General features: G+C 41.1%; 2 protein-coding genes across 2 annotated transcripts; one reads left to right on the forward strand and one right to left on the reverse strand.

The window, feature by feature from the left end:
- Nucleotides 1-944: 944 nt before the first annotated feature.
- On the forward strand, nt 945-3,506 carry LOC141723322 (uncharacterized). The gene has a single exon (XM_074525116.1). The coding sequence runs from the start codon at nt 2,640-2,642 to the stop codon at nt 3,279-3,281; it is 642 nt and encodes a 213-aa protein (XP_074381217.1). The 5' UTR covers nt 945-2,639; the 3' UTR covers nt 3,282-3,506.
- A 12,727-nt stretch (nt 3,507-16,233) lies between these two features.
- Nucleotides 16,234-19,320, reverse strand: LOC141659690 (uncharacterized). Its single transcript, XM_074466617.1, has 3 exons — nt 17,657-19,320; nt 16,886-17,575; nt 16,234-16,681 (listed from the first exon to the last, which is right to left on the reverse strand). The coding sequence occupies exons 1-3, from the start codon at nt 19,318-19,320 to the stop codon at nt 16,234-16,236; spliced, it is 2,802 nt and encodes a 933-aa protein (XP_074322718.1).
- Nucleotides 19,321-26,949: the final 7,629 nt, after the last annotated feature.

Raw genomic sequence — 26,949 nt, forward strand, 5'->3', positions numbered from 1 at the left:
TACATGTTATATATTATGTGGAAAACATGAAATAGTATGGGGACTGAGAGGGGAGGAAAGATTTTCAGAGAACTGAATGTATGTCATGAATGCTTCTACTGGACGCTTACAATAAGGCAGGGACTTTATTTATAGAGTAAATTTATTAATTTACTGCCTTTATTTTACAATTATACTGCAGTCTGCAGTAATTGTATAACTACCGTAGTAGTTATTCTTGCAGTTACTATTGCTGAAATTTGATAAAAACTATCCTGTACTCTTAAAACTTTCCCGATATCCCGCCATGTTTGGTGCATAGATCGGATCAGGATTGGCTAGGCGGAGTGATGAGCATCCCTGATATATTACTCACTCGAGATGCACCCTAACCCGAAAATTGTTGTTTATGTCCTATAAACTTGTACTTGACTTTATCAGTGTGGTTGGTAGAGTGGAATGTAACGAAAAATTGTGAACAAAATTTTTAAATAATAAAATGGCGGTATGAGGGAAGAGTGAAAAAAACGAGGGGGGGGGGGATTTTCAGTGACGAGACTTATAAGGAAAATGAGTAGGATAAAGAATGGAGCGTTACTTCCCTAATTGGTGGGTTTGAATTATGGTTAAAGATTGTTATGAATGGAATGGAGGTAGAAATGAAAATTGTAAACAATTACCTCTATATAAAAAATAGTTTGGATTTAATTTGACTCCCTACCAATTTCATTCATCCCAATCAAACACATCTTATGATGTATTTGTTGATTCTAAAAACAATGTGTTTCACAAAAATGTCCCATTTTCACTCGTTAAAATTGATTAGCACTTTTGATTCGTCAATAAATTATAGTGATTACATAGGTGTTTTTTCTCACTATTGAGAGCGAAAGTTGTATATAATATTTAGTGGAAATGGTGGAGTGTATATTTTCCTGATTTAATTATGGATTTTATTGCAGGTACTTGATTTGATTATATTATTGCAGATATTGCTACATGGACCAGGGTTCGCAGGGCTTAATTGGATCCCCTTGAATTTAAAGGGTGTAGGTTTTGTTTTTGTTGTTGGGCACAAGCTAATATGGATGATTAAAATGTTGCATGCTGATAAACATCATATACTCATTTATATATATGGATATGGTAATGACTAGCATAAAATTAAGCTTTGTTGCTTTAAGCAGTTTTAAAATAATCTAATGCCTTTTGTACTTTGTATGCTAATATCTGTACTATTCAAGATTTTCATTACTGCGATGTCTAAGCAAATAACATTATGCTTATTATCTTCTTGCCTTTTAATTTTTAACTAGGGTGATACACTTGTATTATATGCCATAATAGGGCCCGTCTGTTATATCATTTGTATGTTAACTGTATTATTAGTCATGAATAATGTTCATGCAAGAGAAATAAAATGGATTATCTTCCATCCACTATTTAATCATTAATCATCCTCCAGTAGAATACTGGAATTTTGCCATGTACGTAATCATCCCTCAATAATTGTTCCCTCATGCAAACACAAAACACAGTACTACATTAGTTTAGATGTTCATTATTCTTTATATTTAACTTCTTATAATAAAACTTGTGAAGATTGACATAAACTTATGTGTATACCTAATTATAGTTCTTCACAGCTACTCCCTCCGTCCCACTCATTTCATTATATGTTTTTCTCTCATGCTTGGCACACATTTTAAGGCTAATATAAAGTATATTCATTAGTTGCTGATGCCTATTGTTGAGTGCCTTGTAATTTAAACTTGTGATACCTTGTTTTTTATTTGTACGTAATTGACTTTTTCCTTTTGGAGTTAATCACTACAACTTATCATGTTGATGACATATTTTATTACTTGTATTATCAACTTGATAGCCCCTAAATATATTATTAGCATGTGTAACATTTCCTTTCTGTACGATATACATTTTCTTGGTACATTCCAGTGAGTGGCAAAATTTTATCTTTAAGTGGGCCTCAAACATATATAGATATCAGAGATAAAAATATTAGATATGCTAATGATTCTGAGACTGAGGTTTTCTGATGGCCAAGGAGTACCACCATCAAAGGTTTAAAGGCGGTTCGATTTGAAATGATATGGCTTGGTTGAACAAAGCCTGCAGGTGACTTCGCAAGCACCAATGTTCATAAATTTGCGGGTGATTTAAATTGTTATCCTAACAGCTTTTAGTGAACTAATCAAAAAACCAGTAAGATACATGTAGGAGCTACAAAGTATTTTTGTCATGAATCTTCAAGATATATTAGAAAATGTATGTGATGCTAAAGCAATGACCTAGTTGCATATATATTAGCTATATTTGAAGAAAACACTTGCAGTTGTTGCCATTACTGTTAATATAGAAAATCAAAGATGCTAAATAGAGAATAAGGAGCTTCCACTGCCGACAGGAGATGAAATAAGCATTTTATTTTTTCTTGAGTTGATGTGGTATTATATACTGACAATAACAAGATATTGTTAAATAATGCCTCTTGGCCCTTGCCACCTCTGTTGCCTCCAATTCTGTCCACTGAAACTTTGGTTAACTACATGTATTTAAGCGCAAACAGTTCCTCTTGTTCTGCTCTCTGCAGTCATCTTCCTCCCTGATTCTATCAAGGTTCTTGACGTTGTTGTGATTCAATGGGCTTAAAGAGTAAACAAGACGAAAGAAACGAGCTCCGAGATCGCAAGCAATTAGGCAATGAATTAACAATAAGTTATGAGAATGCGGTAAAATCATTTCAGAAAGATGATAACTTGGGAGAATGGTTAACTTTAGGCCTTCACAGTTCTGGGGAATCCTCAGATTCTGCTAGTGCTAAAGACATTGCTGCTCGTATTCCTTATAAGCAGGAAGCGAACAAGGTCTTCTCCTGCAATTTCTGCATAAGAAAGTTTTATAGCTCACAAGCTTTGGGAGGTCACCAGAATGCACACAAGAGGGAACGTGGGCAAACAATAGATCATCTTTCAGTAACGTGTAAGCCATTTATTCCTCGAGCAATGCATTCTCTAGGCGTGCATCCCCAGTCGTTTGTGCACAAACCAAGCAGAGGAGGGAGCAGCGCTGTGCTTTCTTCGGTTGTGCAGGCCCATTCATTGGTGCACAAACCGAGCAGAGACGGAAGCAGTGCGGCTCAAAGATTTAGTGATCACACCTCTGGATATGGCGTGGCTTGGAGAGCTTCCATCGCAGAAGAAGTGGGATCAAACTGGCCAGGCAGCTTCCATATGGACAATAAGTTGGATGGGAACAAATTACAATTGAATCTTCGGTTGTGATTGCACAATTTTGCTTGTGAGTTTCTGTCAATCATGGTACACCAATAAGTCATGGTCTTCCATTGTTCCTTGCCAAGAAATCAATTGAGTTTTTCAATGTAATTACGGTTTTTATCCAGATCCTCGTTATCGTTCTTGTTGTAATCTGTAGTTACCTGCGTAATTAAGCAAGGCGTTCTTCAACAAATCTTCGTAAACTATAATCAATGGAATACCCCCACTCAGTTATGTCGACATGCTCTGTGATTTTAAGTATACTGTGATTGCATGCTTTGTTTATAAATGAAATAATACAAAATAGGTCTATCATATCATATTTCTAATTTAAGTTTAAGTGGGGCTGGCGATTTTGGCCTTTGGGTCTTTATCTGATATTATATCAGTCACTCTTTCGCTTGTTTTTCTTAAGGAATTCAATATGACAGACTCCACAGCGAAGTAAACACATCTTTAGTCAACAGTTTTAGGGATTGGTACAGAAGGGAGATTCAATATTTTATTGTTACTCAGTCCGTTTCAATAGTTTGTTAACATTGTTGTTTGACGCGAGATTCAAAGAACCGGAGAAAGTAGAAGAAAATTTAAAAAGTTTTGGTAAGTTAGCAAAACCTACATATGAAAAAAACCCAAAAATATTATGAAGTACAGTTGAACTTCAATAAAGTAATTATCAATAAAATAATAACCTCACTAAAATAATAATTTTCTTCGATCCCAACATAATGGACATAATGTATATTTACTCCCGATAAGGTAATATTTTTTTTGGTTCCAGCCAAGAAGTTTAACTGTGGTATAACAACTCAATCATACATAACACTCCTGCAAATTATTCGTTGCAATAATACAGATTAATTAAACATCAGATTATCAATGATGCATGGCTGTGATAACTTTGAAATAATGTTTGCATGAATACCCTAAGAATCTTTGAGGGGCAACACTAAATAAATTAAGTAATCCTGAAAACTTGCAACGACAAGGTTCCCTACTCTACAAAGCAGCTGTTTCTGATACACTCACAGACAGTCCTCAACAGCTGGTTTATAAAGCTATTTAGAGGACAAAACCTACAACTGATCACAAGATTAAGGAATATGCATTAGATTATCCGGATCAATTGTTAGTCTTAGAGAGGGTTTGCTGTCCTAGAAGCTAATGCTATCAATTTTGGGCCTTGATATATATCCCTTAAAATCTGGTTATCAATAATATCACAACCCTAAAACATGTTTAATAACTAAGGGTAGAGTTATTGTCAAACTAATTGTGTTTTGAGTTACATGAATTCCTCCCCTATGTTTGCCTTAATAGAGGCATGCTCTGATATTTGACCTCATGTAGCTGGATTCTGTCAAAGATTGTCTTGGAACCATGGCTCATCCATATATATGCTCCCACTATATTCTTAATTTTTACAAGATGTTCCCGCCTACATTAAATGAAACCAACTTGAGCCTGGTTTAATCCTTTTCTAAACTGTTTTTCTTCCTCTAAATTTTTCTTCCTCTAAATGTTTAATTAGTCAAATATAGTTAAACCTCTTTAAAGTAATAGTCTCTGGCCCGGGAAAATTTTTTATTTTAACAAATTTATTTCTTCATCACGAATAAAAACTTCACCGAGAGTTAAAATATACTACATTCTTTATATTGAAACCGAAAAAAATATTATTTTATCAGTTAATACTAATTTATTGAAGTTCAACCGTATTGTTTGTATAGGTATTATTTAAAGTATTGCATATTTTGCACAAATATGCAAAAGATATAGGGCCTGTTTGTCAAACCTGATAAACCCGCTTATTGACTTATAAGCCCGCAACATCTTATTGACCAATGTTTTTCTACCCAACTTATAAGTTAAATTTACAACTTATAAGCTGACAAGTTGAATGTTGGTAATGACGTATTTTTTCTCAACTTATTTTTTATTTTTTGTTTCTTTTTATCAATTTTAGTTTTGAAATTTATTTTTTAAATGTTAATCTAACTTAAAATATAAGAATTAAGATAATTATATTTAAAAATTATTTATTTTTGTTCATGTAAATAAAAAAAATTGACTTATAAGTTAAATTATACAAACGCTTGGATAACTTATAAGCATTTATCAACTTATCACTTATCAATCACTTATTCAGTTTAAGTCATACGTTACTTATTTTAACATTTTCCAAACGGGCACTCAGTGTAAAAAGTGATGCATAAGGTACATTACCTTTTAACATCACAGTCCACCTCTATCACAAACTTATGCATCATTTTGTCTAGTTGCATCTTATCCGGTGTCCTTGAGAAAAATGTGGAGAATAGAAAAGAAAACTAGTGCCATCTACTCAAATACAGTTGGCTGTGCTTGTCAAAGAAAAAGTGAAATGCAAAATTGTACACAAACATTTGCAATGTCAAGGGGGACTTTATAAAGTGAATGGAACTGAAGTCGGATAAGCTAGTGTTGTACAAATAAACCGCTTAACCGCATCCAACCGCTCACAACCGAACCGCATTTGCGGATAATCGCGAAACGCGGGTTGGTTGTGGATTTAAATTTTAAAAACCGCTCATTCGCGGTTTGGATGCGGTTTTAAATTCTTGAAAATCGCAAAATCGCAACCGCAACTCGCAACTCGCAACATATATTTATAATAAAATAAATTTCCAAAAATGTAGTTGATATCATATAAATTAATAAGTATACACATTTATCAACTAATCTTAGGTTAATATTAAGACTTCATTCATCAAATTCACAATCATTATAAGATATATAACCAAACAAATGAAATATAATCAACATGTAATTTTTTTTATCATTTTTTTTTCTCTGGCGTCCACATTTTTGTATATTTTTAATATCCTTACTCCACACGGAACATTAGTTTATATTTTATTTTTGAGTGTAATTTATCACGTAACTTAAATTTCAATTTATTAATATTCCAAATTTATTTTTTTGCAAATTATTAATTATTTAAAATAAGTGGTTAAACCGCAAACCGATCCGCAATAACCGCAAATTCGCAACCGCAAATGACGCGGTTAACCGCGCGGATGACAATTTTTTAAAACCGCTCTTCGCGGTTTGATTCGACTTTTACTCCAAAACCGATCTGATCCGAACCACGTACCTGTGATAAGCTATAATGTCGTTACATAAATGCACAAACCAAGAAAATAGTACACACGTAACTACACAAGTGCGTAGTCTGATTAATTGGTGTAATTTTCTAAAACGTTTTTTATGTCATCCACTTGCATGCATTATTTACCAGCTTTGACAAGAAATTATCAACATGTCAACATATAATATTATTTATATCTTATTTATTTTTATACACTTTTTTTAATGTATCATTTAATTTTATATTTTTTTTAAATTTATCCAAAAATGTAAAATTTTATAATATAAAAATTAATTACGAACTACTATTTTTTTCACTATATCTACTTTACACGTATAAATATTGATAAATTTCCGTGTTCAAATCAAACGTTTAAAATTTAGACAAGGGAGAACAGTTTAACTAATAATGTGTCTCAGTCTCACGTAAACAAAAGAAGTTTAATATTATTACTAATAATGTCCACAGAGCTCTATATGAAGGAAGTCATATCTCAGCCCGTTCTAATTAAAAACATAAATCAGCATTATTTGAACCAATCAACTCTGATATATATAAAGAAATGAATAGTACTAGCAATATAGTAAAAGAAAACTAGGCACTAGTCATTAGGTACTGGAATATTGTATAATACTCTTTGATTCCAATAAGAAAAGGAACAAGAATTTTAGTCACAATCTATTCGAATAGAATATAAACTAAAACTACGCAATTGGTTCTGTAAATAAAAAAATGCTCTTTCGTTTTATAAATGACTCATTCATCTGTCTCTCTTAAAAAAAACTTAGCCTCCCAAATTTTCAACCATCAACTACATAAAAAAAGTCAATTAAAATCATGTTCTATTATGTTTTAAATCATATAGAAAAATGTTATTTTCAGAGCTGTTTTTCAATTTTCAAAGCAAATTTGACATGCAAATATAAGATTGCTACTTAAAATCTCATAATCAGTATTATAGATATGTCGTGATATTATTATCTTTTCTATTTATTTTATTTTAAAAATAAAAATTATGTCTTGAAAATAACATCCGTCTGAAGTAACGTTGTAGTAGGTCTTGAACAAGAGTGTATTTGTCAACTATAACTGTATATAATTAAAACTCCTATGTGATTAGCTAACATTTAACTAACATTAATAGAATAATCGAGTTAGTGCAAGCATGAATAATGCGTTTCCATTAGTGCACGAAAATAGTCAAGAAACAAATAATTACTATAAAACATGGGTTATATTATATAGACAGATACGAGATGATATGATACGAAGAAAGATAAAGTTTACGAAGACAAGTACCAGTTTGTGTCGGTACGTTTCGTGCAGTACGGGGTTGTGGAGATTATGAACCGAAAGAAGAAAAAGAAAGACGAGATGTACGTGACGTAGATGCATGCATGGCCTTTTTATAGTATGATGACCAGTTCGATGGTACCTGCTGCGCTTGAATTAAACACACAACCCCATATGAGAGCTTCCATCTTCCATCATATTTAACACTGTACTGTAGGTACCCTCAAAGTCTTTATTATTGGGGTAGACGAAGACCTTTTTCTCTTCGGTTTACTACAAGGCAAAAATAAAAATAGAAGTTGTATTTGTTAAATATTATAAGATCATGTTCGGACCTTATTCTATTACCTTAAGATTTTAGACGGACTGTTAACATGGTATTAGAGTTCAGTTTAGGAAATGTTACTCCCAGATCCTTTCGGTCCCTTGAACAGGCTTCGACTGGATTGAAGGTGGCTTCGGCCATGCCTGAAAGTGAAGAGAATGCGAGGGTTTGGACCCCTGATTCACCTCCGGTGTGAGAATCAGAATCTGGTTGTAAGAATAGGGTAATAATACAAGAAAAGCAGAGTGTTTACGAGAGAATGTGTCTATCTTTTGTCTTACTTTTTTAGGGTTTTTATACCCGATTCTGCTTTAAATGTCAATCGTTATCAATCATTAAGGAGGGAGTGAAATGGGGGCGTTATGTCCCTTGTTCTGTCCAACGGTCTGCAAGTATTGGGCCTCGGCCTGGACTTTCGTGGGCCTCTATTTCTCGGGCATGGAGGTCCTTCGGCCCAGTACCTTAACCGCTTATTGGGCCTTCGTTCAGTGGGCCTGGTTGGGCCCATAACCAACATGTCCTTGTCCTTCGGCTGGGCCTTTGGGCCGGCCGACGGACACCAGTCTCGGCCCATGTTGGGGCGAAGAAATCCTAGGGCGATCGCTTCAGTTCCGCCTCGATCTTCGGTCGTACACGTGGCAAGCTTCTGGGGACTTGCAGTGCATTAATGTGACAGCTGTTGGCACGTCGTTCCATGACTTAATCTCAGTCGTTGAATGTCAACCGTTTTGATCTGGGACGTCCATTTCAAAAACCCCCAATCGTCGCTTTTCTGAATTTATTTTAGGCGCCTACATAAGCCCATTTGTGCATTTCATTTTCTTTTTATCACTTTAGCTCCTCCATACACAGTGATAAATTGCGGTGAATCTTCCAATCACAGGCAACAACAACTCCGTCTTCCCAAATCACCCCATTTCAATCCAAGAACATCTCCAAATAAGTAAGTCCCTTTTCTCGTTTTCCAGTTTTGAATTTGCATGCCAGTTTTTCTGTGTTTTAGGATGTTTGCATGTGGACTTTGTGGTTTTGTTCTGGGTTCATGGGGTTTTTCTGGGTTTTGTGTGTGTGTCATTGTATTTGTTTGGGGTTTTTGGGCAGGTAATAGAAGTTTCTCCGGGTTTTTCCACTTTGAGGGGGCCCCACGGGTTTAAAGATGGCATGCAAGGCGTTTTCTGACCAAGAACTTTGTTGACGGAGGAATTTGGGAACAACAAAACTTGAGGTTAGTAGCCGGAAACAAGATCTGTGATGGCGGTTCTTTATCGGAAACGTGAGCAGTAGTCGGTGGATCCGATGAACAGTATTCGTCAGAAAAGATGAACAGTATTTGGTGGTGGTGATTATTGGGGGCTGAGATTGCTTAGGGTTAGTGGTGGCTCCTTTGCGCTCTCGCTTCTGACCCCTTACAATGTGCCTACGTACCCCTATTTATAGGGGATCAAGCCCACGTAGTTCTTGGGGAACAAGAAACCTAATGGGCTTAGATTTCTTATCCCGAGGCCCAATAGGAAACCTACTGGAAACCGTCTTCTACTAGCTTTAGGAATGTCCGCCGATGAGGTCCAACCACAAAGGCCCAAGGCTCGTCCGCGGCTTCGAGACTTCACGGATAAGGCATCTCCCTGGCCAAGGATAACCCTCCGCTACCAGCTGTTTCTCTAGTCCGTGGACGCAGGTATAGCCGTGGTTCACCCCAAATGTTGGACGCATCCTTGTCCCCCGATAAGGAGCCCCTACCAGATTGCAGGACAAGTGATCCCAAGCTTTTGGGTGCAAAGTGCAGGATACTCCGAAGTCTCCCAACGAGGACACCCGTTGACTACAGAGACAGAGCTCCCAAAGGACACACCAGATTTCACCCCACATCCCCAATGAGGACACCCATTGACTACAGGAGGAGGCCTTCAGTCCAGGCATACCCCTGGAGGTCTCTGACCACGGACACCGCCTTTCCTGTAGATATGCTATAGGAAGGAGTTCCTCAATAGAGTACCTGCATCAAGTAGGTTAGTAATAATAATCTCCATCTTCCTTGAGCCTTCTAGAGAATCCACCTAATCAGCACATAAAAGCTATACTTATGTCCAAGTAGAAATTCAAGGCGCGCCCTAACATCTCTGTATGTTGGCGCCGCCTTGTATCACCAGCTTTTGGTTTTACATCATAAGGCGCGCCCTAAACTATTCATCTTTGGGGCTGACTTTAATTCTGCCCAAGCCACAGTATGGACATGTCGAAGTAATCATGTCCAAATGATCCACCCAAGGAGCCTTCCTTACCTAGGGCGCGCCCTAAGGCTCACTATAGGACAGACTCCAATTAAGCCACTCATCTATCTTTTTTCAACGATTGGACGCGCCTCGTCATGTTCAAAGGCGCGCCTTTAAGGCAAAACGGTCACGGGCCACTCAACTGTTTAACCAATGCAGCGCGTTCTTAGGGCGTGCCATCTGTTTATGGAAAGTTAATCTTATCTTTTCCTAGTTTTTAGGCGTTTCTCCTTCAATTTTACCTATTTTATCAATCTTAATCTGAATATTGTTTATACCAACATTTGGGCATAACAACTACCCCCCAAATTCCATATGTCATTTGAGAATGGGATTGGAATTTCTCTTTATCTTTAACAAAATCTGTATAAACAATTCCCTAGTACTACTTACTGGGGCGCGCCCTCAACAGGGCTTGATCTGTTTAGAGTTCCCATTTTCGCGCATCCCAAATATCACACTTATGAGGCGCGCCTTAAAAAGGGTGTGCATTCCTAAAGTTTCGGATTTTGCATTCAGGATTACTAAGTTAATTTATACGAGGCGCGTCTTCAAGAGGGCGCGTCCTTCAATTTGAATTATTTTTAAAACGGTTCCCCTGTTTATTCGGAAATCGTGCCTGACGTGATTGGTGTGATTTATTTTAACAGCTGTCAATTTCACCTATAAATACAAGTCACCGTCAGTCATTTTCATTTTTACTTTCACTTTCCCCTTCCTTTTCATTTTCTCTTTCTTCACCAAAGACTTCAACTCCGGCGACGAACTCTTGCTCAGAATCGGCCTTCTCCGTCACCATATTCTCGATTTCTTCCAGTCAACGTCTTCTCCATTTGAAAAGGTATGTAAATCTTCTTTCTTCTCGGGATTTCATCACACAAATAATACTGCATGCTACATTGTCTCTTCAACTTCCTTAATTGTTCTTGATGATAAACACAAAACGATGTATGTATTTGTGTATGTATATCTTATACTTTCAAATTTTGTTGCTCTAGATCTGAAATCATGGGGTCTAGCTTTTAATTTTATGTTTCTAGGAATCCCAACCATTTTAAAATTAAAAATATACGTCCCATGATAAGGCGCGCCTCTTTATCGATACGAGGCGCATTCCTTTTACTTTAAGCCACGCCAATGTCATACAATCTTCCAGTCTTTTATAGATTTTAGGACAGAATAGGGCGCGCCTTCATAGTGTATGACTCACCTCACCCTTCCTTTAAGTCTATCCCTACCTTTTCTGTTTCCTTCATATTTTTGTATCTCGTTCTTTCGTATTGGGCGCGCCCTCAACATTTTTGGTTTTCTTGGCAGCTGGAAGACGAGGGTGCGTCTTCTCCTTTTCACCCCTTCAAGGATTTCCTTACCAACTTGGAAATCTATTCTCCTCCAAACGCTTACTTGGACCCCCAGCTTCCAAACGCTCACCATACTCCCGAATTCCTGAACCGGGTGGCGCGCCTTCTTCAAGACTCCAAAAAGGGTTCCTTAATGGCAGATTTTTCAGATAGCTCGTCCACGGACAACATTACCTTATCTCGTAGACACGGAAAACAAAAATTAGTCCAAAAAGAGAGGTCTCCAGCCCCAACTAGTACAGAGCTAGACGATAATGATTGGTTTGAGAGCTTAAATGCCGACATGTATAGGGGTGTTGAAAGGGGGGTTAATGTAGACGCTGGGCCTTCCAAGGTTTTTTACAAGGCTGTTTCCCCAAGTCTATCTCCTCAGCGACCAAAGGGCGCGCCTATCTCTCCTACTCACGAGGGCGCGCCTGAAGCAAATGTATCACCACACCGTGATGAAGAAAACTTCTTTGATGAAGACTCCTTTCAATTTTCCACCTCTCCTGAGCCTTCTCCAATTCCCTTCCAATATTGGGAAGTTTCTGACAGCGAATTGGATTTTGATTGGGACGAATTCGAATCGTGTAATGAAGTTGTGAAGAAACGTTTCAGGAAGGAACATGGGAAGCTTTTCTGCGTGGGCCTGTTTTCGGCTTGTTCAGACGAACAACTAGGATGGCTCATGGAGTTTTATGACATGGAAGGCATATGGGCGCGCCCTTTGAGCATGATGCGGCCCCATATCTTCAATTATGGGAGAAACTTAAAATTCCCAGAATGGTGACCAGCCCCAAGCTGGTGTCTTTAGGTATAGGCGTGCCATTACATCCCTTCCTTAGGAAAGTGATAGAATTCTACGACGTAGCTCCACTCCAACTTTCTCCCAACAGCTACAAGTTCGTCCTGACCTTGTTCATCCTCTATACGGACTTGGGTTTTTCCCAACCGTCCATGGCCGAAGTTGCTTATTTTTTCAATCTAAGAAAGTCTGACCACAGGTTCTATTATTTGGTGGTGGATAAGCAGCATAACAAGAAGGGTTTCTCCTCTGGCAAGCTTAGCCACGAGAAAGGTTGGAAAGAGAACTTTTTTTACCTGTATGACGTTCCCAGGATAAGAATAAGATTCAACAAGTCACCAAGTAAGGACGCGCCTTTGTATCTTTTCCCTTATGTTTTTTTTTACATTTTTTCTTTCTTTTCTCATTCTTATACTTTTCCAGACAGACCATCTTCAAAACTCCTTAAAGGCGAGCCTAAAAAACGAGCTGAAGCCCTCCTTAGAGTGGCTTCTGACAGGTGGAACTTAAAATCCTTAGTTACTCGATCCAACTTGATGCGAGTAGGGATTCTTTCTGACCAAGTAGGAGTGAAGTGCAAATACGTAAAATTTAGGAAAGGTGCTCCTGTTTCCCGTGTTATCGACTTAGGTAGCGAAGAAGCTGAAGAAGAAGAAGAAGAAGAAACAGAGGACGGTTCTTTACAAGGCCCGGATCCTTCAGGTTAACTAACCGTAGGATATAAAGGCGCGCCCTTATCCTATGGGCGCGTCCTTTTCTTCTGTCATCTTTAATAATCACACTAGATGTAAATTTTTGTTTATTTAAGCTCCACCTTCCAGGGCACGCCCTTTGCATCTTAGGCATAACATTTTATACATGTTTGTCAATATTATTATTATTATATTTAACTGCCATGCTTAACTAATATGTCCCATGTTTTGTGCAGAAATGGCCCCTCCAAGAATCCCTAAATCCTTTGGGACGCGCCCTGGTGATAAGCCTAGGCCGAAGTCGAAGAAAGATGTTCCTGCAGCACAGACATCCGTCCCCACTTCAGCTCCCATTCCTCAAACAACACCTGTTCAAAAACGGCCCGTAATTGACCTTACAGAAAAATAGGGCGCACCCAAGAGACATAGAACAGAGGGCGCGCCTTCTGGTTCTTCTACTGCATTCAGCGCTCTTGGCCCCATGGGTGCCCTTCATGTTTCAGATGAAGAAGTGGAACAGTGGCAGGCTATGGATTTGGGAGATGCTGCCCGTGCTTCTATAAAAGCTTCTTGCCAACTGTTCATCCACTCCACCCAAGTGGTGGACAAATTACTTGAGGAGAAGGCGCGCCTAGAGAGGCTGCAGGGTGATAACAACATTCTGAAGAATACCCTCACAGACAAAGACTTCTTGCATGCCAAAGACATCAAAGCTAAGGATTCTGAGATCTCTTTCCTCAAGGATGAGGTGGCCAATCTCACTTCTCAATTAGAGATTGCCAACAAAAAGGCTACCTCTCTCCATACTGAGCTTGTTGGTGCCAACTTGAGGATAGAGTACCTCGAAGAGCAACAGAAAATAGGCTGGCCTGATGAGAAGAGGGAAATGACTGATGAAGCATTTGCCAATGGTTTTCATTTTTACAGGGTGGGCTTTGTGGCCAATGATCCTGACTATTCCTTTGAGAAATTTGGGGAGGAGACTGTTGCTGAGATGGTGGAATTCAAAAAAGAGCATGCTGCTGAAATCAAGGCAAGGAGGATAGAGCTTGGATTAGAAGAAGAAGAAGAGAGAGAGGGCGCGCCTCAAGAGGAATTCTCCAAGGACGCGCCTGAAGTTGATCCAACTGTCCCCCTCCAATCTATTCCTCCAACAGACCAGCCCCAAGGCGCGCCTTAATCATTTATAGTCTTTAAATTTCATATACTTATGAGGAGTCAGCCCTCTTTTGATGTTGTGCAAAGTTGTATGACTTGTTTTGTTGCTACTTTTCCTTTTTGCATCGTGACTTTCTGCATGACTTAATATCTTTTTTATAAAAACTTTGTTAAGGCACTTCGATTTTTCACTTGGCCTTTTTACGTTCCCATGGATTTTGTGACTATAGGGTGCGCCTTATTTCTTGAATTTGCAAATAACACCTATTTGTAATCCCTTTGCGATATTTTACTCAAGTATTAGTCCACGGGCGCGCCTTAACCTAGGGAGCTTAGCTTATTTTGATGGCCATGAACACTTATTCCTTTCACCCTCGTACACTGTATTTAATCTTGATTATGAATCAACAATTACTAGACAGGGCGCGCCTCGGATGTTTTTCAAATGAGTAATTTCATGTTAGGCAGATAAAACAATTTGAAGTAACTTTTCCTTTTGATTGATAATGCGCTCTAGTGTTCAAATTACACCGGTCCCATGGCTACTATGCTCTATGGGGAAGTTATTTGAAAAAAAAATTTCTTCCTTCTGCTAGTTCCAGGGTTCGCAGTCACATGTATTACCCCCCTAGGCTAGAAGGAATTTATTTGCTACTAGCCTATTACATGAGAATCAAATAAGAAAACAAGGGGGCACAGCCACACCCTACTGATAATACTTTCGTAGATGTTCTGTATTCTATGCTCGAGGAATAAGTTTACCATCCAGGTCTTCTAGGCGATAGGTTCCCTTCCAGAGTATAGCTTTGACCTTGTACGGTCCTTCCCAATTAGCCCCAAGCACCCCGTGTTGAGCTATCTTAGTATTAGGCATAATCTTTCGCAACACAAGATCCCCAACCTTGAATGGTACAGATTTAACCCTTTTATTGAAATACCTTGCGACCCTCTGCTGGTATGCAGCAAGCTTTAATTGAGAGTTCGTTCTGGCTTCATCTAGCAAATCCAAGTGAAGCCTCTGGTTAACTTCTGCATCTTCCTCAACAAAGACATCTCTCCGGAGGGATCCAGCTCCTACCTCCACGGGAACCATGGCCTCATATCCATAAGTTAGTAGAAATGGGGTTTCCCCTGTAGTCGTTCTAGGAGTCGTATTGTAAGAGCAGAGGATCATGGGCATTTCTTCTGGCCAGTCTCCCTTCTTTTCTTCCAACTTAGCCTTCAAGGTATGCTTTATGATTTTGTTTATGGCTTCTGTCTGACCATTACTCTGCGGATGATAAACCGCAGCGAAGTCTTTTTTAATCTTTAGGTCTTCACAGAGCTTCCTTAACTCCTTACTATCAAATTGTTTCCCATTGTCTGAAATGAGCTTGTAAGGAATACCAAACCTGCATACTATGGAGTTGAACACAAAATCCCTTATCTTTTTTGCCGTGATCGTGGCTAATGGCATGGCCTCTGCCCATTTGGTGAAGTAGTCCACAGCCACCACAGCGTATTTCACACCCCCCTTTGCTTTGGGTAACTCTCCAATGAGATCAATCCCCCACATGGCAAAAGGCCAGGGACTTGTTAATGAGGTAATGGTGGTTGTCGGGATGTTAGAATAGTTGGCAAACCGTTGGCAGTGATCACAAGCCCGGACAAAATTGAAAGCATCTTCCCTCATAGTCGGCCAGTAGTACCCTTGTCTGAGCACTTTAAATGCTAAGAAACCACCCCCCGAGTGATTGCCACAAATCCCTTCATGCACCTCTCTGAGAATATAATTTCCTTCTTCCCTGTCCACACAACGTAACAGTGGCTGGTTAAATCCTCTCTTGTATAGTACTCCGTCATACTCGACATACTTTGCAGCTTGGTACCGAAGACATCGAGCCTGTAGTTTATCCTCCGGTACAGCCCCTGATTGAATATAGTTATGGATGGGGGTCATCTAGTTTTCTTTTGGGATTTCTTGCATTTGACACACCTCCACCTCTGGGATACTTGGAACTTTCTGGATTCCCAAGGGGATTTGTCCAAGTTGGACGATGTCCATCTGCGACCCCATCTTGGCCAAAGCGTCTGCATTACTATTCTCTTCTCGTGGCACGCTTTCCAGTTTGGCACTTGAAAATTTTCCCAGTAGGCGTCTTGCACATCTCATATACAGCTTTGTCCGCGGTCCTCGGGCTTGGAATCCTCCGTTGACTTGATTGACAACTAATTCGGAATCACTTCGAACTATCAAATTCACGGCCCCTACCTCCAGAGCTAACTTCAGACCGTTAATCAAGGCTTCATACTCAGCATCATTGTTGGTAGCATAAAATTTGAGATGAATAGCACTCATCAAGCGGTGCCCCTCCGGAGTGATCAAGATTATCCCGGCACCGGACCCGCTGTTGTTTACAGCCCCGTCCACATGTAATGTCCACCACGGGTGGGGGAGTTCCTGCTTATTTTCGTCCTGATGACTTTCTTGTGAGGTTGGTTCTGCCGGTACTATGGCCTTATCATCAATTTCTTCATCAAACTCAAGTATGAAATCGGTCAGCGCTTGTCCTTTGATTGCCGTGCGTGGACAATATTCCAAATCGAATTACCCTAGCTCTATGGCCCATTTTAACATTCTTCCCGACGATTCGGGTTTATGTAGAATTTGCCGGAGCGGATAAGCGGTGCGAACTTCTATTCGGTGAGCCTGAAAATACGGTCTTAGCTTTCGTGCCGCAAGAATAAGAGTGTACACTAATTTTTCCATGTTGGTATATCTGGTTTCTGCATCCAACAACCTTTTGCTTACATAGTATACAGGCCACTGGTAGCTTGCTTCTTCCTTTACCAAGACGGCACTGACGGAATATTCTGACACCGCCAAATATAGAATTAATGTTTCTCCGTCTTCTGGCTTGGTCAACATCGGCGGATTTCCCAGTTGTTCTTTGATTTTCAGAAAAGCTTCTTCACAATTAGGGGTCCACAGAAAATCCTTCCCTCTCCCTTTGATTGCTTTGAAGAATTCTTTGCACCTATCCGATGACTTCGACACAAATCGATTCAGGGCCGCAATCCTTCCTGTTAGACTCTGTACCTGTTTGACACTGGTGGGGGATTTCATGTCTAGCAGAGCTTTTATTTTTTCCGGGTTGGCCTCAATCCCCCGGTTATTGACCATGAATCCCAAGAATTTTCCCGATTCTACGCTGAACACGCATTTCTGCGGGTTTAGTTTCATCCTATATTTTCTCAGGATATGGAACATTTCATTTAAGTCGGCGACGTGGTCTTCCGCCCTTTTCGATTTCACAAGCATGTCATCCACATACACTTCCATAGTCTTCCCAATCTGCTTCTTGAACATTTTGTTTACCAACCTTTGGTAAGTGGCACCGGTGTTGATCAGACCAAATGGCATTCCAATATAGCAGTAGAGCCCTCTATCAGTGATGAAAGAGGTGTGCTCCTGGTCAGGCTCATACATAAGGATCTGGTTATACCCGGAATATGCATCCATGAAGCTGAGCAGGGCATGCCCCGCCGTGGCGTCGACCAACTGATCAATTCTTGGTAGGGGAAAACTATCTTTTGGGCATGCTTTATTTAGGTCGGTGAAGTCCACACACGTTCTCCATTTGTCGTTGGGCTTTTTTACCAATACCGGATTTTCTAGCCATTCTGGGTAAAAAGATTCTCGAATTAGTCCGACGTCTAGGAGCCTTTCTACTTCCTCTGCTAGGGCTATAGCTCTTTTTCCACTTACGGCCCTTCGTTTTTGTCGAACCCCTTTATGCTTGGGGTCGATATTCAATCGATGGCACATTATTTCTGGATCAATCCCCACCATATCAGAATGGCTCCATGCAAATACATCAAGGTTTTCTAACAGAAATTTTGATAGACCTTCCTTTAACCTTGGTGTCAATTGGGACCCTATTCTCAGAACCTTACTCGGGTCTTTTTCATCAACGGGGATCTCGATCGTATCTTCTGATGGCCCCATCTTTTCCGTCGGCATTGGTATCCGGGGATCCAAGTCAAGGGGATTATAGTTCTCCTGATCTTGTAGAGAGGGTGCATTCCCTTCAGGACGTGTGCCTTGCGTAGTAGAGTTATCAATTTTTTCAGTATATTTTGCGGGCGGGGGTGCTTCTGCAAGAGGAATGACGTCACCCTGTTCGAGGCTTCGCAAGACACCGAATCTTCCTTCTAAACGTTCCCCATGGAAATCTGCTTGGACTATGGTATACATCGCCTCCTCTTCTTCTTCCAACATCTCAATTCTGATTGTGTCTTCCAGGTACAACATTGTCAAGGGCAACTCAGAGGGATGTTCTTCTTCTTGCTCAACATAATAGTGGACTCGGATTTCCTCGGTTGGTTGCTCAATGCTTTTCTCTCGATCCACGTCCGGAGTATCATTGGCGTGGGAGTCTTTTCTGAACCCTTTCATTGCTTGCCTGTAGCACTCCCGTGAATCATATTGGGAACCCCTGATACTTCCCACTCCATTTGGCGTTGGAAATTTGATTGTTAGGTGATGAATTGAAGTGATGACTCTCATCTCCCGTAGAAAAGGTCGTCCCAATAACACGTTGTGGGATGATTCCTGATTCAGAACTTTAAATTCGAGCATCTTTGTTACCGATAGTGGGCTTTCCCCTAGTGTGCATGGGAGCCGAATTGACCCCATGACTCTAACTCCTGCACCTGAAAAACCATAGACCCACGAGTCTTCCCCCGACATATCCTGATCAGGCAGTCCCATCTTCTTGAAGGTGCTGTAATAGAGGATGTTTGCGGAGCTTCCATTATCCACGAAGGCTCTATGGACATTCTTTATACCGATTTGGATGGAAATAACCAACGCATCATTGTGTGGGTGATGTACCCATCGGGCATCTGTTTCTCTGAAAGTGATATCCATGGACTCCCCTTTAAACACTTTGGGTGGCCGGGTTTCCACCCTATGAATATTTGTGAGAGGCCTAAACCGGGCTTCCCTAGCGTATTTTGCCAAGGCTCGGTTGCTGCATTCCATTCCGGGATCTCCCCCGTAGATTGTTCGGATACTGCCATCTCTGATAAATTTATTTTCCTCCGGGGTATCATTGTTTGTCCCGCGTGGGGCTCATCTTTCCTCTTCCCTTGTCCTGTCATCCTTGTGCTTCCTTACTTCCTTGACTACCCATTCTCCGAGGTATCCTTCCTTGATAAACGCTTCGATTTCGTCTTTTAAATGTCGGCACTCGTGCGTGTTATGTCCAGATGATTCATGATATTCACAATATTTTTTCTTGTCTTTGCTTTGCCATGATGATAAAGCTTCAGGTTTCCTAAATAGCCCTTTATTTCTGTTTACCTCATAGATATGGTCGATAGATGCGACCAAAGGTGTGTACCGGCTTGTCTTGTAGTCATAGTTTGAGGGAGGGCTCCATCCCCTCCTTGTGCTTGTTGTATTTATCCGGTCTGGGCTTCGACTACTCCTTCGGTATCTCGGGCTTGGTGACCTATCCCTCTTCCTTCCTTTGTTTCTTTGACTCGACTGTGAAGTTGGTTGTACATCTGCCAAAGATTGTTCTATAGCTTTAAAGGATTCTGCCAAAGCGAAGACATCTGCGAGAGTGGCCGGATCTTTCCCTTGCAAGTGCTTCCAAAAATCTGAACCAACCCTTAATCCTGCGATCAGGAAACTTTTTAGGGCTTCGTCTGAGGCCCCACTCACGCTAGTAGACTCGGCGTTGAACCTTTTGAAGTACGATGTTAAACTTTCATTTTCTCTTTGCCTAACATTGGCAAGAGTTGTGACAGAGGGAGCGTATCTCACCGCGGCTTGGAACTTAGTTAAGAACAAATTCTTCATCTGATCCCACGAGGTGATCACTCCTGGCCCGAGCTTTTGAAACCACTGCTGGGCGCTTTCTCTAAAAGTTGCCGCCAAGAGACGACATCGAGCCAAGTCCGGGACTTGGTACACATCCATCTCTATATTAAAACGACCCAGGAATTCCACCGAATCTGAGTTTCCGTGGAAGCGAAGATCGCTGGTAGTGTTGCGATACCCGGCCGGCAATTGCGCATCCCTTACTGCTGCCGAGAATGGGGACGGGATTTCAGCTGTAGCCGCCACCCTGCCTTCGAGATGGTTAAGTAGCCCTTTCAGATCTCCTACATTGAAAGTTCCCACACCGGGAATGGTCTGCATTTGAGTCTGTAAACCTTGGGGTTGCAATGGAGGTATTTCCACTTGATTCCCCCCGGGAGGGGCTTGCTGCTGGTTTGTATTCTGGGCGTCTTCAGGTATTACAATTATTTCAGGATTTCGTCCCTGATTTCCCCCTTGATTCTCTTCTCCGCCTTGGCCGCGGCCTCGAACCGTACCGCGGTCATAGTTTTCTATATTCCTGGGGTCATCATGTTCCACATAATCATAGCCATCTGCTTGGTTATTCCAGCGGGAATCGAGGTGTCTGCGGTAATTGTCACAATGGTATCCGTCTAAATATCTGCCTCGGCCTCCACCTCTTCCCCTCCATTGAGGCCTTCTCCATCGATCGTTTCCATACCCACGTCCATGATCGCGGTGCCGCTCCCGATTTTCCTGGGAATTCGGGGGCACACGCGTTGGATCACGGTACCGCTGCGGATTATCCTGGGAATTTAGGGGCACACGAGTTGGATCGCGGTGCCGCTCCCGATTATCCTGGGAATTCAGGGGCACACGCGTTGGATCGCGGTGCCGCTCCCGATTTTCCTGGGAATTCAGGGGCACACGCGTTGTATCATGGGGCGTCACATCTCCGTGATCAGCTTCTCTCTGCCATTCAAGTAACACTATTCCCAAATCGTCATCGTCCAAGCGAATCCCCAAGCGATCTTTCAGAGCTGCGAAGCCACGTGGCTGATTCCCCGGTATTGATTCTGCCTACCGGCGTTCCTCGAGAATACGTCCAGAACGGTGTGGATGGGTGGCTCCCCGGTTATCTATTCGCAGAATTTCCCGTCCATCAGCATCTTCTTCCACTAGCTCAACGATCGGGGACGTGTCATTAGAATAGTCCAGGCATCGCGGGGTTATCGGCACGCGCCCTCTTTCAGTGTGGCCATGGCCGGCCGAGACATCCCTGTCTGTAATGGGTGCTTTTCCAGGCGCCTGAGCCGCTCAGTTGTGGCGAAGACCTCTCCTGCCCTTGCGTCGTTCCACGGTGCTTAACCTTGAATCGAAACCATTCAAAGCATCGCCCATGCGATACAATTGTTCCAACAAGTCAGCATTGCTGATGAGCACAGGCGGCTGTCCTCCAACGTCCGGTGTGGGACGGTCAGTCATTGGCGGAACGTAGGGTTCATATTCATAGCCATGATCGGAATCTTCTTCAGAACTTCCATCGTAAAAACCTCCATCGTGATATTGAGACATCCTTCCTCCCAGATGTAGATCTTGTTAGGCCCCTCCTTCTAGCGCCAATTTGTTGACGGAGGAATTTGGGAACAACAAAACTTGAGGTTAGTAGCCGGAAACAAGATCTGTGATGGCGGTTCTTTATCAGGAACGTAAGTAGTAGTCGGTGGATCCGATGAACAGTATTCGTCGGAAAAGATGAACAGTATTTGGTGGTGGTGATTATTGGGGGCTGAGATTGCTTAGGGTTAGTGGTGGCTCCTTTGCGCTCTCGCTTCTGACCCCTTACAATGTGCCTACGTACCCCTATTTATAGGGGATCAAGCCCACGTAGTTATTGGGGAACAAGAAACCTAATGGGCTTAGATTTCTTATCCCGAGGCCCAATAGGAAACCTACTGGAAACCGTCTTCTACTAGCTTTAGGAATGTCCGCCGATGAGGTCCAACCACAAAGGCCCAAGGCTCGTCCGCGGCTTCGAGACTTCACGGATAAGGCATCTCCCTGGCCAAGGATAACCCTCCGCTACCAGCTGTTTCTCTAGTCCGTGGACGCAGGTATAGCCGTGGTTCACCCCAAATGTAGGACGCATCCTTGTCCCCCGATAAGGAGCCCCTACCAGATTGCAGGACAAGTGATCCCAAGCTTTTGGGTGCAAAGTGCAGGATACTCCGAATTCTCCCAACGAGGACACCCGTTGACTACAGAGACAGAGCTCCCAAAGCACACACCAGATTTCACCCCACATCCCCAATGAGGACACCCATTGACTACAGGAGGAGGCCTTCAGTCCAGGCATATCCCTGGAGGTCTCTGACCACGGACACCGCCTTTCCTGTAGATATGCTACAGGAAGGAGTTCCTCAATAGAGTACCTGCATCAAGTGAGTTAGTAATAATAATCTCCATCTTCCTTGAGCCTTCTAGAGAATCCACCTAATCAGCACATAAAATCTATACTTATGTCCAAGTAGAAATTCAAGGCGCGCCCTAACATCTCTGTATGTTGGCGCCGCCTTGTATCACCAGCTTTTGGTTTTACATCATAAGGCGCGCCCTAAACTATTCATCTTTGGGGCTGACTTTAATTCTGCCCAAGCCACAGTATGGACATGTCGAAGTAATCATGTCCAAATGATCCACCCAAGGAGCCTTCCTTACCTAGGGCGCGCCCTAAGGCTCACTATAGGACAGACTCCAATTAAGCCACTCATCTATCTTTTTTCAACGATTGGACGCGCCTCGTCATGTTCAAAGGCGCGCCTTTAAGGCAAAACGGTCACGGGCCACTCAACTGTTTAACCAATGCAGCGCGTTCTTAGGGCGTGCCATCTGTTTATGGAAAGTTAATCTTATCTTTTCCTAGTTTTTAGGCGTTTCTCCTTCAATTTTACCTATTTTATCAATCTTAATCTGAATATTGTTTATACCAACATTGGGGCATAACAAACTTTCTTCGTGATTTCTTGGTTTTAGAACGTCTTTCGGGAGTCGACTCGCCTATTAACTGTTTTCAGAACAGGTGTCTTCACGCTGGGATCGCACCCATCACTCGCCTATTCTGGTACCATTATGATTTTCGGAAGAATCCGAAGAGTTCTGGTTTTTACACCATCGCCCGTCGAGTAGGGTGACCTGATTGGACGGTGACCAATTCGAACAATAAATCCACTCACACTCATTGGTGTTATGTGAGTGGTCCAAGGTTGGCGGTCATGTCGGTTTGGCGAGATGTGAATCCCGCGCTGCTTCTCATGCCGAGCTTGACCTTGGAGGAGAAGGAAAATTACACGGCGTTGGTGGACGTCAATGTGAAGAAGCTGGGTCCCGGAGAGTTTCGGGACAAGGACTGGCTCTTCAGCTTGTGGGGTGGGTGTAACAAAACTTCTTCCTTTGTTTTTTCTTTAGTTTTGTCCCAGCACTTGTATATTTGATTTTCCTAGTTATGCATTCGATTATATATGCTTGGACTGACTTGTTTCCCCTTCATATTTCAGTGTCTTCAAGGGAGGCTTTGATCGAGAGAAAAAAGGCCAGGGCGGCCGAGGAGGCGGCGAAGAAGGCCTCCGATCGGAGGGTTACTCCAGACCCTTTGGAGGGCACAGACGAGAGGGCTCAGACCGAGAGGGCTCCTTCCCACCGCCAATCTCATGTGGCGACTGAGGCCGAGGAAGGGGATGACCTGGAGTACATGGGAGAGGGAAACCCTTCCAAGCGGACCCGGAGCAATGAGGGGATTGTGCGCTCTTATCTCCCAGGGTGGGGCGTGCTCACGTCCGACCATACTGTATATCCAGCCCGACAATCCACGAAGGAGGTGGCTTCAGACCTATGTCATGGCCTCCAGCTTCCGGTCGATCTTCCGACCTTTGCTTCGGCCTCTGTGTTAGATATATTTGATAATGTCATGGCTAATATAATTTATGTTTAGTTTTCAGATCTTACTTAACAGGACAAATCAGTACTTAACTGGGAATCAGTACTTATACTGGAAGTCAGGACTTAAGGATATCAGTACTTATATTATCAGGAGATAATCATCAGAAGTTGGATATCAGAACTTAAGTGCTGCAGGACGATCAGATAAGGACAGTAACTGATTAAAGGAAAGAAGATCGAGATAAACATAAGAAGAGATATGCATGAAGAAGGAGTTCCGTGAAGAATGAAATACTTGGAAGAAAAGATATCTGATTGATATATTTTAGGAAGCAGAATTATATTCCATATCAATTAGTGATTATCTTGTAACTGTGTAATATATAAACACAGACATAGGGTTTACACTATAAGTGTTATTATATTCAAGAAGATTATTAATTGTAACCCTAGCAGCTCTCGTGATATTTGTTCATCACTGAGAGGTAACAGTTCCATACTGTAACAGAGTTTATTGTTTCAATAAAGTTTGTTTTATATTATTTAAGATATTAAAGTTTGATTTGATTGTATTTTACACTATATTCACCCCCTCTATAGTGTGTGTGACCTAACAAGCGGTATCAGAGCCTATCTGTTAACACACATACAGTTAAAGATCCAAACACAATCATGTCTGACACAGAAACTCCAACTAAGCCTACCAAAACTGAAGAACCTCCAAAGACACAAATCCAAAGTCGGTATGAAACCATCAGAGTTCCCATACTGAGACCATCTGAATATGCCATATGGAAGGTGAGGATGACCATATTTCTGGAAGCTACAGATCCAGAATATCTTGATAGAATCAAGGAAGAGCCTCACAAACCAACCAAGCTCGCTGTTGCAGTTGCAGGTGAAGCAGCAAAGACCGTACCAAAGGAGAAGAGTGATTATACTGCTGAAGATATAGCATCAATTGCTAAGGATGCTAAGGTACGGCACTTACTGCATAGTGTCATTGATAATGTAATGTCAAACAGGGTAATTAACTGCAAGACTGCTAAGGAGATATGGGATGCTCTGGAAATAAGGTGTCAGGGAACCGACACAATTAAGAAGAACAGGAAGACAATACTCACTCAAGAGTATGAACACTTTGACTCAAAGGTTAATGAATCATTGACTGATTTATATGATAGATTTGTCAAACTCTTGAATGATCTGTCACTGGTTAATAAGGAGTATGATCTTGAAGATTCAAACCTTAAATTCCTGTTAGCTCTTCCTGAATGTTGGGATTTGAAGGCAACAACAATAAGAGACAATTACAATCTTGATGAAACAACTCTTGATGAAATTTATGAAATGCTAAAGACTCATGAACTTGAGATGGAACAAAGAAGCAAGAGGAAAGGAGGAAAGTCAAGGACAGTTGCTCTTAAGGCTGAAGAAGAATCCCCCAAGGCAGCTACCTCAAGGAAAGACAGGGGTAAAGCTCTTTTTACAAAGTCTGATACTGAGTCATCAAGTTCTGAAAGTGATGATAACTCAGATTCTGAAAGCTTGCGTGAGACTGATGCTGATGAGGAGATGATGAAGCTGTGTGCTCTTATGGTGAAAGGGATCACAAAGATTGCATACAGGAAGTTCAGGAAGGGAAAGAAGTTTTCCAGAAAAGGCATAAGTTCTGATAAGAAGAATTTCAGAAGATCTGAAGGCAGAGGAGGAAGGTCTGATAGAGGAGATTATACCAATGTCAAATGCTATAACTGTGGTGAGAAAGGCCACATATCTCCTGATTGCAAAAAGGTAAAGGGTGACAAAGGCAAGGTTCTTGTCACAAAGCAGAAAAGGTGGACAGACACCTCAGACTCTGAAAGTGAGGAGAACTATGCGTTGATGACAAATGCTGATAAAGAAAGTGATGAGAGCAGTTCTGTAGCTGCAGAAACAAAGGTACCTCAGACTACTTATGCTTTTCATACTGATGATATTAATGAGTTGAGAAGATATCTTAAAACCATGTTTGTTAGTTATAGAGATCAAACTTTAACATGTGAAAGATTAACTTCTGAAAATCTTGCTTTTAAGAAAAGAAATGATTTCTTAGAAAAAGAGTTAGTTATGTTCCATCAAACTCAGAAGGATAGAGATGATGCTTTTTATGTTAGGGATGAAGTGCTAAAAATGAATGAATCTCTAAAAACTGAGTTAGAAAAGGAAAGAGAGATAATCAGGACTTGGACTAACTCTGGCAGAACAACTCAAAATTTGCTAAGTAGTGAAAATTGGAAAGAGGGCTTAGGTTATGGAGAGGATAAGAATGATAAAAGAACTGTAGAAATTAAGCATGTTATTAAGTAAAAGCCAAAGTTAAAACCTATTAAGTTTGTAAGTGTAAAGTCTGATAATGATAAATCAAAAGTTAGAGAAGGATTAACTTCTGACAAGCTAAAACAGGAAAAGACAGCTGAAGTAAACATAGGCATAATGACTAAGAAGCAGCTTAAGCATAAGCTGAAAGATGTTAAGAATGTAAACAAGGTAAAATCACCTAGGAAAAATAGGAATGTAAAGGAAGGTGTGAATAAAAGCAATGATTATAAACCTGTTCCTGATGCTCCTAGGAAAACATGTCATAACTGTGGAAGTTCTAAACATCTGGCTTCTTTTTGCAGGAAGAATAAGAACATTAACTCCTTACCTTCAAAATGAGGAGTTAAGAGTCAGTCTGTTAGATATAAACCACAGAATACTTGTTTTCATTGTGGTAGTTTATGGCATTCCATTTATACTTGTAAGGAATATCATAGCTTGTACTGTGATTATTATCAATTAAAACCTTCTTTGAAGAAAGTTTCCATTGTTCCTTCTAGTGTAAATTCTGATTCAAAGTCTGAT

Source organism: Apium graveolens, chromosome 5, assembly GCF_009905375.1.
Source record: "Apium graveolens cultivar Ventura chromosome 5, ASM990537v1, whole genome shotgun sequence".
NCBI lineage: Eukaryota > Viridiplantae > Streptophyta > Magnoliopsida > Apiales > Apiaceae > Apium > Apium graveolens.

Excerpts from the sequence above, each read along its gene's own strand:
- LOC141659690 (XM_074466617.1), bottom strand. The coding sequence starts at position 19,320 with ATGGAATGCAGCAACCGAGCCTTGGCAAAATACGCTAGGGAAGCCCGG. Across the intron at positions 17,576-17,656 it reads ACCGGTGCCACTTACCAAAG|GGCGGAAGACCACGTCGCCG; the intron begins GTTGGTAAACAA and ends GAAATCGAAAAG. Across the intron at positions 16,682-16,885 it reads AAATGGGCCATAGAGCTAGG|CGGGTCCGGTGCCGGGATAA; the intron begins GTAATTCGATTT and ends TGTAAACAACAG.
- LOC141723322 (XM_074525116.1), top strand. The coding sequence starts at position 2,640 with ATGGGCTTAAAGAGTAAACAAGACGAAAGAAACGAGCTCCGAGATCGC.